Consider the following 13775-nt stretch of genomic DNA (forward strand, 5'->3'; position numbering starts at 1 on the left):
TATTTTTATCATTTCATTTTTAAATCACTATTAGATTATGAGGAACTTAGTGTTATATTTTCAAGTATTTTGACTCAGCCAAAAAAAATTTATTGATATTTATAAAAAAAAAATGAACAACGAATATTTAAAATGCCTATAAATAGCATTAAAATAAGCGAACTATTTTGAAAATAATTCATGTAAATAAAATTTCAATCTAAATAACTGGTAAAATTTTCAAGTGTCTATACGGTTTATACTTTTTAAATTAAAACAAATATTTAATTTCGTTTAAAGATAAATCGTTAACGTTATGCGACTTCGTAAACATTTAAACTCAAACGCACATACATTTTTCCTATTATGATGTTTCGAGTTTTCTCTACAGCTATTTGAAGGAAAATTGAAGAAAAACAAAGTGTTGAATTTCTTAACCTTAGCTAAAAACAAAAAGTTTTATGATTTTTCAACTATAAAATTACATGCAAATTTTCGCGATTTCGATGTATGTCAAAAAATTTGAACTATAAACGCTTATAAAAAAATTGTGACAAACGATATTGGTTTTTTTTTTAACTACAATAAGAACAAATCATAAGTAACCACCTCGTAATGAATGTTCGAGTTTTTTTGGTTATTCAAAATTTTTTTATCGACACTTCAAAAAAATTTTTTCAGAAAAGTCGAATACCTATAGGTACAGCGTTTCACACACGCATGGGTAATACAACTTTGGAAAGATATAAATTCCAAAATAATGATTGCGAGAATTTTTGAATTAGACGATTGTATTCAGCGTTCTAAAATTTAAAACACACATTGGAGATAAAAAATCGAAAAAATCGCATTGTAACCAAACTAAACTGCATTTATACCGAAATTTATGACTTTAATCATCATAATAATAGTTTTACAATAGATTGAGTGTGGAACAAATTCAGTTAACTATTATAATGTTACTGTAATCAGTAATTAGGCTTTAGGTTGAAATTTATCTAAAAGGGGATGTCATAAAAAAAACGTAATTGCAGTTGTTATAATTGATTTATAACCTAGGTTAGGTTAGGTTAGGTTAATGCAATTTAATAGAAGAAAATATAAACCGTTTTGAGCCATTATCCTCTAAGTACAACAAATTTCCAAAATTATTCTTAACGCCAACGTGAAAAGCTATGCCTAAGAGACATTGACAAGATTACATACCCCTTGCTGGTCAAAATATTCCGACCAACTGGTAAATGAATAACCTAAGTGGTAGAAATTGCTGTAGAGTGAACAGGTATTGTTCGTAGAAAATGGTTTTTAAAATAAGAGGAGGTCTATGGTTTCTAACCTTCTCTCAAAAGCAGTGGTCTTTCGCCCGAACAAACGAGTATAGCTAATAGAAAACTTAAATTAAAAAAATTATTAAGACGTGTGGTCATTAATAACCATAAAGTTTATCAACTAACTTCGAAATGGAAAAAGGTATTTTTAAATACGTCTTCAAGAGTAAATACTTTTAAAGAAATTGCACCAACTATAGCCTTACCACCATAACTTGCAGTACTTACTAGATGTTAAACATGGCTATAAGTGCTGCATTTTATTACTGCGAACATTTTGATACCATAAAAAATGACGTTACAAAATGAAATAAAAAATATCAATTGAAAACGTGTTAAATTTACAATCTCATTTAGCGATACAGTTAAATTTGAATTATATACAATCAAATTTGGAAATTTACCAGTTTAAATAGGTAAACTAGAGTTATGTAAAATTAGTTTAGTCGATTAAACAAAAATTATAGAAGCTGAAAAATTTAATATTTAACATGCTCCTAATAATATTCAACGTCAAATTCAAAGTACCTAAACTTTATGCTGTTTTTGAAAAAAATATGGGTTACAAATTACAACACAATGCAAAAAATTTCGAAAACGTTAGACGGAGAAAATAATTCGAATTTACTAGATGATACGATCAACGATATCACGTATTTTAAATACTGCCATATCATATCTGTTGATATAAAGAGAGGGTTTTCGATCTATAAAACACTATTGTGATTGTCGGATAATCGCCGTTCATTAGTTTTATTTAATTATTTTATAATTATAATTTGTAACAAAAGAATATTTTTAATTTTTATAGCGAAATATACATTTTTTAAATATTTTTATTTCATTTTATACATTTTTTTTATATATTTTTAAATCATCGAGTTCTGGGCCCTACTATAATAAGCATTATTATACACATTTACATATAATTAGAGTCTAATTAAAAAAAATAATTTTTGTGACAGTTATTTTTGCGCATACGCACAATATTTTTTTTTTAATAGCACGACCTATTTTGACCACATATTTCTTTAGAGGACGATACACCCGCATGTGTCATCTTCGTTGTATGAATGTAGAATATAGTCAATTTTCGTTCTACAGAATCAATTTTATGCTGTTAGCTTTTTACTTATAGAATCAATTTTCCCATAATCAAATTTAAAGGTAATCAATTAATTATAGGCTTGTATTAATATTTTTGTATTTTAAAGCGTTTTTTTTAAATACATAAATCATATAATATTATTTTGTAATCGATGATTGTGTTTGTAGTGTTTTAGATACTTTATAATTTATATAGTCATATATGACTCTAATGGTCTAAACTGTATAGGATTATTCTTAGGTATATAAAGTGACGCGTTATCATTAGATCTTTGCGTGCAAACTCATATTAGACGAAAACAATGATAATAGAGAGTTGATAAGAATTTATGTGACGTTTATCCTGACGTTAAAATTTCAATTATTCACAGTAATCAGTTTTTGAGTTACTACCATGTAAAAAAACGATTTGGTCGACAACTGGTTTTGCGTAAAAATTATCGTTTTTTAGTCACTTTTCAGTTTTTTTTTGATTTTCTCGATTTTTTTGAAAACTGTTGGAAAATGTACCAAGGGTATTCACTATGCTATCAGAAAACACCCCCGGAAATTGAAATTGAAGCATTATTTTATCTAGTTATGCCGTACACAGTTACAAAAAAACACTGCAGTCCAGTGGCTATTTTTTTTTTATTTTCCGTAGTGTACATATTTAAATTTGAGCTTATAGTTTCTATCAATTCGTCCAAGGTATGGTTAGTGGTTACAGAATATAATATAGTACTATAAAGGTGGTTTCCCCTTTTTTAATTTTCGTAGTGCACAAAATGTGTCGTAGTACACACAAAAATATCCACTGCTGTAGCCACTATTGTAAATAAATAATGTCTCTTACGAGTACGTCACCGTACAATTTCTCCCACTCCTGTTTTTTGATATTTTCTATATGAGGCAACCTTTATTATTATCTATAAACCTTGACATTGATCATAGGAACATCATGGTTTTAGTTTTACAAGATTGGGTGTAGAACAAATTCAGAACTATTTTGAAACAATTTTAATACTGCCGTTATGGCCAAACGGTAAGTTAAATAGACAATTTTTTAACAACACTACTGTCCAGGTACTCTTTTTCCTGATTCTTTTAAAATCTACTTTGGTTTTGTGCTGAAATTAGCTTATAAGGAGATGTCATAAAAAAACGTCTTACATTTGTTGTTACTTATAATTTAAAAACTATCTCTGGGAGTGTGTGCCACTCTTTTTTATAGTAACTTCAATTTTTCATTCACAAAAAAAAAATTGCAATTGTTTGAAAAATGTTATAAAAAATTAAATATGTTTATATTATAATGCCTTCTTTATTATTTTTTAAAATTTATAAAATGTTATGTTGCAGTTTCATTTAAAAATTGTTTTTCTATACCAGAATCAGATAATTCATAATTTTATGAATTTGACCAATTTAACTTTTTGCTATTTAAGCAGTTAAATAACTTATTTTATTAATAAAATCTACTAAATCTAACGTGTTTTTTGTTCTACTTTTTAATTCATTAGTTTTACTGAAAGTAAGTTAAGTAGATGCTACTGTATAGCTAAATAGCGTCATGACTTATTCAACTCTCATTTTCTGAAATGAATTGGGATTGCTACAAGTAACAGTGACTTTTAAGAGAGATTTACATTTTATATTTTTTATCTATTTCATATGTTGCTACAAAATCATTAAAAGTAGCAATATTCATACTAAAATTTACAAAACTATAACCTATTATATTATTTCTTAAGCATAATTTATTATAGGACATAAAAAATTTAAAATATTTTATTATTCTCTACAAAAAACAAGGTTTGTTTTGATTTATACAAAATGAACAGAGAACTTTGGTTGTTTATGGCTTGATCACCAAATACTTTAGCACAAAACCTATTTTTGAATAATTTAGTTAACATAAATTATTACAGTTTTTTAACATTTTTTTAACAATTATTGTATACTTGAATGATATAAATTATTAAAGCCAACAAAATGACAAAATACACAAAACTACTCTGTGGTTTGTTAAAACTTATATGAATTAGTCACAAATTACAATATAATATGGTACATACAATCTACATGATTTATAAACATATTTAAAAAATACATTATTTGTTCTAAAATAAATAACCAATAGAAAATATTGTAGAATGGATATTGTAATTCTAAGGCATTTAAATGCGCTTTAATATGCTTTTTTAAAAACTCTGTTTGAGAAATACTTAATCACATTTTTCACATTTATATGGCTTTTCACCAGTATGTACTCTTGTAAGACTTTTTAAAATATGTGCTTTAGAAAATACTCGATCACAGATTTCACATTTATACGGTTTTTCACCAGTATGTACTCTTGTATGACTTTTTAAGTGACTTGATTGAGAAAACAATGAACCACAGATTTCACATTTATGTGATTTTATTTTAATATGTGTCTTTGTATGTTTTTTTAAATAAGGTTTTTGGGAAAATTCTTTATTACAAATACTACACTTATAAGGGTTTTCTCCAGTATGTATCTTAATATGTGTTTTTAAATTAGAAAGTTGAGAAAACACTTGATCACATATATCACATTTATATTGCTTTTCACCAGTATGTACTCTTGTATGTCTTTTTAAATTTTGTGCTACAGAAAACACTCGACCACATGTACCACATTTATATGGCTTTTCTCCAGTATGTACTCTTGAATGAATTTTTAATTGAGTTGCTTGAGAAAACACAGAATCGCAGATTTCACACTTATATGGCTTTTCACCAGTATGTACTCTTGTATGACTTTTTAAATGATGTGCTTGAGAAAACACTCGATCACAGATTTCACATTTATAAGGTTTTTCTCCAGTATGTATTCTTGTATGACATTTTAAGTGACTTGCTTGAGTAAACACTGAATCGCAGATTTTACATTTATATGGCTTTTCACCAGTATGTACTCTTGTATGACTTTTTAAATTTTGTGCTACAGAAAACACTCGACCACATGTACCACATTTATATGGCTTTTCTCCAGTATGTACTCTTGTATGAATTTTTAATTGAGTTGCTTGAGAAAACACAGAATCGCAGATTTCACACTTATATGGCTTTTCACCAGTATGTACTCTTGTATGACTTTTTAAATGATTTGCTCGAGTAAACACTGAATCGCAGATTTTACATTTATATGGCTTTTCACCAGTATGTACTCTTGTATGTCTTTTTAAATTTTGTGCTACAGAAAACACTCGACCACATGTACCACATTTATATGGCCTTTCTCCAGTATGTACTCTTGTATGAATTTTTAATTGAGTTGCTTGAGAAAACACAGAATCGCAGATTTCACACTTATATGGCTTTTCACCAGTATGTACTCTTGTATGAATTTTTAAGTGACTTGCTTGAAAAAACACTGAATCACAGATTTCACATTTATGTGAAGTTTTTTTAGTATGTGTCTTGGTATGGGTTTTAAAATGATTTTTTTGAGTAAATTTTTTATTACAAGTATTACATTTATAATGATTATCTTCATTATGAAGCAGTATGTGAATTTTTAAACGTGATTTAGTAGAATATGATTTATTACAAATGTCACAAATGAATGGCCTTATTCTTTTACTGGTATGTATCATTGCATGTTTATTCAAAAGTATTTTTGAGTTAAAAAAATGACCACAAATTTTGCATTTGTGAAGATTATCTCCAGTATGAGAATGCATATGGACTTCTTGAAATTGACATGTATTTGAAGATACTTTACACACATTACATGTTATATGTGTTTCTCTAATGTTAGGTCCATTATCAGAATTCATTAAAGAAATGAATTCCGAAGATCGGTTCTCGGGGAATATTGCTCCTTCAAATTCTAAACCCTCTATAACATCAATTTCGATTTTTATCTTGTTATCAATTGTTTTTACTTCTTCATTTTTACCCTTTGTTCTAAAAACAAAAAAAATTAAAATTTTAATATTATGTAGAATACAATAATTTATTTAAGAATTATATTTTTTCTATCTAGAATTAGTTAAAACAAATTTATATTTATATTTTATAATTCATATACCTACAAATTTGATCTAATCACATTTTTTCAAATATCTACCTCATTGTTAACTAAATTAATTTTAATTAACTATTTATTGACAATACAAGTTTATATTCTTCAATTACATTTGTATTAAATTTAATCTTGTGTTTAACTTTCACTATTCGGAATGACAACACATACCATTTTAATTTCATAATTTGAAGGTTTTGTTTTTTAGTGTATTTTAATAAAAATCAAATTACAGTAGAAAATGTTTATAATGACGTTCAAGGGACCAAGGAAAACAGGTTATAATAACTGTTTGTCATTATAACCAAAAGGATGAAAAAAAAATTGTAACTTCAATACATATAGGAAAAAAGTATAGATAAAAAAATTTAAATGAATTAAGTAAACTGTTATTTTAGAATTAAATAATTTACTATATTTTTAAAAAAAATCTTTTATTTTAGATTGAACTTTTTATAAATATCATACTCTATTTTCTATCTAGTTCTGCAAAATGTTGTTTTGAACTAAATTTTTCCAATATATCCAAAAATAACCATCATAACATCCATATAGCTAAAATACAGACGTCATAATAATTTATACAAATTAGAACATACAATATAGGAATTTTGCAGGAACTTCAAATTTCAATCTAAGGTCATTATACCCAACATTTCATTACGACCAGTGTCATTTTAAATGGTTTCTACAGTGCCTACTAAAATATTACCTGGGCCAATCTTATGATAACAAATGATTCAAAATATGATGTTTCTTAAAAAAATTTAGTTATTTTATTTAGATTATAAATTATGTATAGTAAATAATTTCAAAATCATAAATAGATAGATTTTAAAATGATGAGTATTGTTCGTTAAAAGAATTATTCTGTATAAAATAAAAAATAAACTATAGGTACCAACTACTTTTTCCAAAAACGTGATGAAAAATAGAATTTATTGAAGGATTTAAATGTGTCATAATAGGTGTTCTTAGTAAAAGATTTCATAGATAATGTCACAGATTTTCTTAATAATAATTCATTCATCATTCATCACATTTAAAGAAAAAAGTTATCATTTAAAATGTTGTAGGTTATGTATTACTTATATACTGCTATAATAAACATATTACAACAAAAGGTAGGAATTCTTATTTAAGCAAACAATTCAATCTAAGATATCTAAATAATATAGGTAGATTTAAATTCAAATTTGTTTTAAAAATAATAAAATTATTGTTTCACAAGATCAATTGATAATTTAAAAATAGGTGCATCATAATTATTCTCATATAACATTGCAACTTTCAATGCGGTTTGATAATGGCACAAAATTACTTCTTACAATTTCTTTCATGAAATATCATTACAAACTGAAGCACATAATATATTCTAGTTTAGATCATGAATAGGTTAGTCTTAAGTAAATTCTATATAACAGTACATAAATAATAAAATGATACCACATTCAAACATGTTTTCTTTAAAAAGATAACTTAAGTCTTTACAATAAAGTATACTTAATGTTCACTATAATCAATTTTACTGTGTTATTTTTAAAATTAGAAGGGTTCGTTTATCATATAATTATCTAAGACATTTTAAATGCTTGTTATTTAAAATTATAGGAAATATATAGTTTTAAAATAATCATAACTTTCATTGTACTTAAAATATCAATAAAAACCTCTAAGATACTCTGGATAATTATTTTATCTTTAAATATTATAATTTATAACAGATTAATTTCCATTAACAGATATTAGTATTGTTTTATCTGTTTACAAACCATAAATTATCCTAAATAATCAGTAACTTTAATTAAGAATACTAGTTGGATTCTTTCATGGAAGATATTAAATATATTTGTCTATAAGTTAGATTAATAAATATAATCATTAAATTTTATATTACAATATGATGTAAATACAATACTTACCCAATTTGTAATAATTGATAATCATTATTGTAGTCATCTGTTTCATCAATGATTTCCTGTTTTATGACTCTATTCAACATTTGATCATCAGTTCTAACAGAAATGATAAAAATTAATTATTCGGCAGGTAACCACAGTTTAAATTTGATACAATATAATAATAATTAGTCCTGGAATATTAATGCCTTAAAAAATCTCAAAAAATGCATTTAATTTAAATTAATTATAGCTTAAGAATTGGAAAAAAAAAATTAAATTTTATTTTTGTAGAATTGTTAACATAGTATTTATTAGGTACTTGTTTAGTTCTGAATGCACTAATTGATTACTAATTCAGTAATACCAATCGAAACCTAGCTATTATAAAATTGTTATCGACGGTAATTTGTCGTGCAATATAATTTATTAAAATTTATAAATTTATAAATTTATAATTTAAATTAACATTAGTGGAAAGATGTTAATAATGCGATATCAGTTTACCAATCATAAATTATATATCCTAAATAATCATTAATTTCAATAAAGAATAATAGTTGGATTCTGTAATTGAATTTATTATATAATTTATAAGTTAGATTACTAAATAGTGTCGTTAAATGTATACTACAATATGATGTATGTACAATACTTACCCAATTTGTATAGATTTATAATCATTATTTTGGTCGTCTTTTTCATCAATGATTTCCTGTTTTATAACTCTATTCAATAATTCATCATCAGTTCTAATAAAAATATTAAAGATTAATTATTTGATAGGTAACAGCTGGTTAAATTTGATACAATGTAATAATAAAGGCTGGAATTTTAATGCCCTAAAAACTCTCAAAAAACGCATTTAAATTAAATTTATTATAGCTAAGAAGTTGGAAAAAAAATATTAATTTTAAATAATCAGTATCCTCCAAAACACATTTTACACTTACAAACCAACGTTTCAAAACACCAGAAATTACTTTAAATTCCCAGCCCTAGTAATAATTATAAAATACATAAATTATAAAACACCAATTTTAGTAAATGAAATTCTTTCATAATGTAGGTTAAAATTATTCATAAATATTGTATTGTTACATTAATACTATATTTACTCACTTGGAATTTATCCCTGAATCACTAATGGTTGTTCTTGAAGGTTTCATACTGATTTATATCCTTTGTATTTTTCAATAATTGTGAACATAAAACATTAAAATTTTTAATTTACTTTTTATGTTAATTTGATTATAGTGAGAGAGATAAGAGTTATAGGAAGTATATTTGGTCAAATGTGTCTACCTATTTTGATTTGCAAATATTTTTTTAACCTATAATAATAGAAACTGAAATTATGTGCTTGTCATTTATGATTTAAAGTAGTAAGCCAAATATGACACAATATGTAATTACTAATTACTAATTAACTAAATAAAACACGTCGACGTCATGTGAGTATACAATATAAATTAGGTTAGGTTAGGTTTTAGATAGTATGATTACTATGATTACAGAATATAAATGTAATAAGGAAATAATCAGTTTCTTCCACTGTGTGCTATTTTTATTTAGTATTTACGCGATTATCAAATCATTCGAATCCAAAACCGAACTGTAGCGATTTTTCGAAAACGACGATTTTTACTTTTCGTTGGATATTTTGATTTTTCCTTTCGTTTTTTACTCCGTTCCGTGCGTGTTCGCGTAGCTCACGTCTCTCAAAAGCCGTTCACCAGTGCCTGTACGGTGTTTTCGCCGTTTGCGTTCGTAGCGGTAACGAGTACGGTCCTCCGGACGTTTTCCCTCGGTGTTTTTATTTTAAACACTAAAATGCAAACGCTGTATACATTTTTTTTTTTTATCAATGATGAATTTTTCGAAATAACTTTATGTTAATATTTAAGTTTAATTCTATACTCTGTTCCACAAATTAAGATATAGCATAAGATATAATATCTTTATAATCTTAATTCATGCACTGTTCCATTTAAGAGCGTACCGGCGGCGGACGAAAACTGGTCAATAAGTTGATTCTCGGGTAAGCTAGAGCGCGCTATCACGGTACGTTCCGGCGGCGGCACTGCTCATTCAGTTAGGTTAGGTTAGGTTAGGTTAGTTTTAGATTCTGAACGAAGTGATGAATGTATTGATTTTACAATGGTGTGTTTTTTTTTTTTTTTTTTGTGTCTGTGTACAGCATAACTAGTCAAAATAATGCTCCAATTTCAAACAATGGGGGTGGTTTCCGATGTAAAAGTGAATATCCTTGGGGCATTATAGAGGTAAAAAGTTAACATTTTCCAACGGTTTTCAAAAAAATCGAGAAAAACAAAAAAAAAATGACGGAAAAACGGCAATTTTTACGCAAAACCAGTTTTCGACCAAATCGATTTTTTTTTATGGTTGTAATTCAAAAACTAATCACTGAAAATACTTGAAATTTTCACCAAATGTTAATGTCAGTGGTATCCGTATATAGTTAAATTTTCAAAAAATTTTGACTTTTTTTGAGTTATTTATAGACCACTGAAATTTTCGATTTTTTTGAGAAATTTTTTTTAAAGTGTCGATAAAAAATTTTTGGATGACCAAAAAGTTTTGAAAATTTAATACAAGGTTCTCCATACATTTTTCTTCAATATCTGTAAAAAAAACTCTACGGATTCAGACAAAAAATTTTTATGAGTGTTTGAAATTTAAATTTTTACAAAAACCGCGTTAAATAACAGTTTAGCCTCAAACGATTTTTGATATTTGTTATTATTCAAAAAGTATAAGTCGTAGATACTTGAAAATTTTTGCCAGTTATTAAGATTCGCGTTTTCTTTACGTGATTAAATTTCAAAATATTTTGACTTTTTTTGAGCTATTTATAGACAACTGAAATTTTCAATTTTTCTGAAAAAATATTTTTGAAGTGTCGATAAAATTTTTTTGGCCCTATCAAAATACTTGAAAATTTAATACAAAGTTCCTCATATGTTATTCTTATAGTGATTAAAAAATTATAAGAATACATAGGCACAATTTTTTTTTATTAGCATTTGAAGTTCAAATTTTGACGAAAATTCGTCAAAATTATGAATATTTGCGAAATATTTGAAGTTGAAAAATCATAAAATTTTTTGTGTTTATAACTAAGGATTAAAAATACAACACTAAGTTTTCCATAAGTTTACCTTCAAGTATCTATAGAGAAAACTCGAAGCATCATTATAGGAAAAATTTTAAGTGCGTTTGAATTTTAAATTTTAACGAAATAGCGTAACGATAACGATTTATCCTCAAACGATTTTAAATATTTGTTATTATTCAAAAAGTATAAGTCGTAGATACTTGAAAATTTTACCAGTTATTAAGATTCGCGTTTTCTTTACGTGATTTAATTTTCAAAATATTTTTTAATATAAGCTGGTTTTTTTAAACCACCTTTTTTACCAACCACTAGAAATTATATCCTAGGCTGACAAATCATCTTCGTTCAGAATCGTTTTTCGTATACAATGATAACTATCATTGGATTCAAATTTAACACTCCTATAATATATAATAATGATCCATACGGCACCTAATGTACAGCAGAGCGGTACTCACTTGCCCACTTTTTTTTTAGTTTTTTTTAACCTAACTAAGGCACTAAATAGATTGGTATGCTAAACCGCCATTTTGCGACTCGTTTATCAATGATAAAATAAACGCGGCAACTTCGTAGGTTCATATTATTATAATATGTGATAAATGAGTCGCAAAATGGCGGCTTAGCATACCTATCATCAGCTGTAGTGCCCGGTTTAGGTTAGGTTAGGTTCAGTGTTTGTTCTTTGGTGTTGTATAAAGTCACACAATTTTAACGGTATTACGCGGTACTCAGCGGTAGCGCAATTCTTTTACTGCAATTCCCTGTATCCACGGCGGCAGCGTCGTCGAAAACGCCGATCACGACCGACTACGGCGACCAATCACAGAACGTTTATACCCGTCCAGGGTGGTCCGGAAGTCGTTCGGCGAATCGCGCCAACGCGATGCGCTCTTAAATGGAACAGAGTAGGTATTCAGGATTTATACGTCATGTTAAACTAATATAATATAATATCATTATGTCATAAAGGAATTATCTGCACTTAATTTATGATGAACTAAATATTTAATGAATTGTTGTCTTGTGTATGAATAACATTTATGTTTTAATAATGCAAATGCTATTAAATACTAATTCTGTTGTCAACGTTGGGATCATTTTCTTTTGATTTTATACAACATTAAAATACTTAACGTTGTGTAAGGAGGAATTTAACTCAAGTATATTTCACCAATGGTAGTGAATATAGGTTATTGAATATAATTCTACAATTTTAAATTTTTGATTGTTATTCAATAATATTTTTATAATGTTAAAAAAATCGGTAACTTCCTAATGAAACACATTACTTACATTATGCATGTATTAATATTAAGAAAATAATACAACTATACCTATAATATTTAACTAACATTTTAAGAGACGATGCTTTAGTTTATATACATGACATAACTATATATTTTTGGATTATTAGGTATATATTATATTATTTATGTTAGGTATATATTAGGTATTAACGATTATTTATTATGATTTTTTTACTATGATTTAAATATTCAATGTAAATGATATGATATGATATTATATAATAATTTTTTTTTTTAATAATAATTCATATTGATTTTATACTACTATTTGATTTTCTTCTTCACTTTTACATGCACTCCAGAATAAGGTATCATCCGAGTGCTGGTGTTCGTCAATTGCGCCGGATTCGGGACACCACCTGTATAATGTATGGTATACATCTATTGCGTCGGTATCAAAAAGGTATACATCAATTGACCAGGAGCATTTGACAATGACACAAACTGTCTTGGTTAGTTTTAATTTTTATAATAATTATATTATTTTATTATATTAATTAAATATTAATTTATATTAACTATATTATTTTTATAATTATTTGTACAACAATGAACAAAAATATATATATATTACACTCAATTTATACAATTTATAATCTAAAAGTCGATGACTTATGTTGTAACCTAACCTAACCTTACCAGCCTATCAATTTACTCTCTAAATCAGTGGTGCCCAACCTTTTTAATTCTACGCCCCCTTATAAATTTACTAAAATCTCATCTCTCCCCCCCCCTTAAAAGTATAGCCGATTTTTTTTGTTTTTCGAGGCGTACAAAATATAAATTATATAAAATAACTATATATATTATAGGTACAAATTTCCATACATACAACTATTTACTTTTATTATTTTCATCATTTCAAAAATGTATTATCATCTCCGAAGTAATAATATTAAGTATAAGAAAAAATTATTGAATATAAAAACAAAAATATCAATAAAACATAATACATATATATATACAAAACGACAGTAT

The 13775-nt window shown here is 26.3% G+C and overlaps 1 protein-coding gene and 1 long non-coding RNA gene across 2 annotated transcripts; one reads left to right on the top strand and one right to left on the bottom strand.

Annotated features, from left to right (window-relative positions):
- Positions 1–3331: 3331 nt before the first annotated feature.
- On the top strand, positions 3332–13318 carry LOC126549092 (uncharacterized). The gene is made up of 2 exons (XR_007603244.1): positions 3332–3438; positions 13100–13318. It is a non-coding gene; the product is annotated as an uncharacterized LOC126549092 (long non-coding RNA).
- On the bottom strand, positions 4167–10923 carry LOC114130508 (zinc finger protein 883-like). Its single transcript, XM_027995496.2, has 4 exons — positions 9471–10923; positions 9008–9100; positions 8373–8465; positions 4167–6332 (listed from the first exon to the last, which is right to left on the bottom strand). The coding sequence occupies exons 1-4, from the start codon at positions 9515–9517 to the stop codon at positions 4622–4624; spliced, it is 1944 nt and encodes a 647-aa protein (XP_027851297.2). The 5' UTR covers positions 9518–10923; the 3' UTR covers positions 4167–4621.
- Positions 13319–13775: the final 457 nt, after the last annotated feature.

The sequence above is a fragment of the Aphis gossypii genome, chromosome 1 (assembly GCF_020184175.1).
Source record: "Aphis gossypii isolate Hap1 chromosome 1, ASM2018417v2, whole genome shotgun sequence".
Classification (NCBI taxonomy): Eukaryota; Metazoa; Arthropoda; class Insecta; order Hemiptera; family Aphididae; genus Aphis; species Aphis gossypii.

Coding starts and splice junctions, on each gene's coding strand:
- LOC114130508 (XM_027995496.2), bottom strand. CDS start 9,517: ATGAAACCTTCAAGAACAACCATTAGTGATTCAGGGATAAATTCCAA. Junction 9,101..9,470: donor GATTCAGGGATAAATTCCAA/GTGAGTAAATAT, acceptor TATTTTTATTAG/AACTGATGATGAATTATTGA. Junction 8,466..9,007: donor TATAAATCTATACAAATTGG/GTAAGTATTGTA, acceptor CATTTCTGTTAG/AACTGATGATCAAATGTTGA.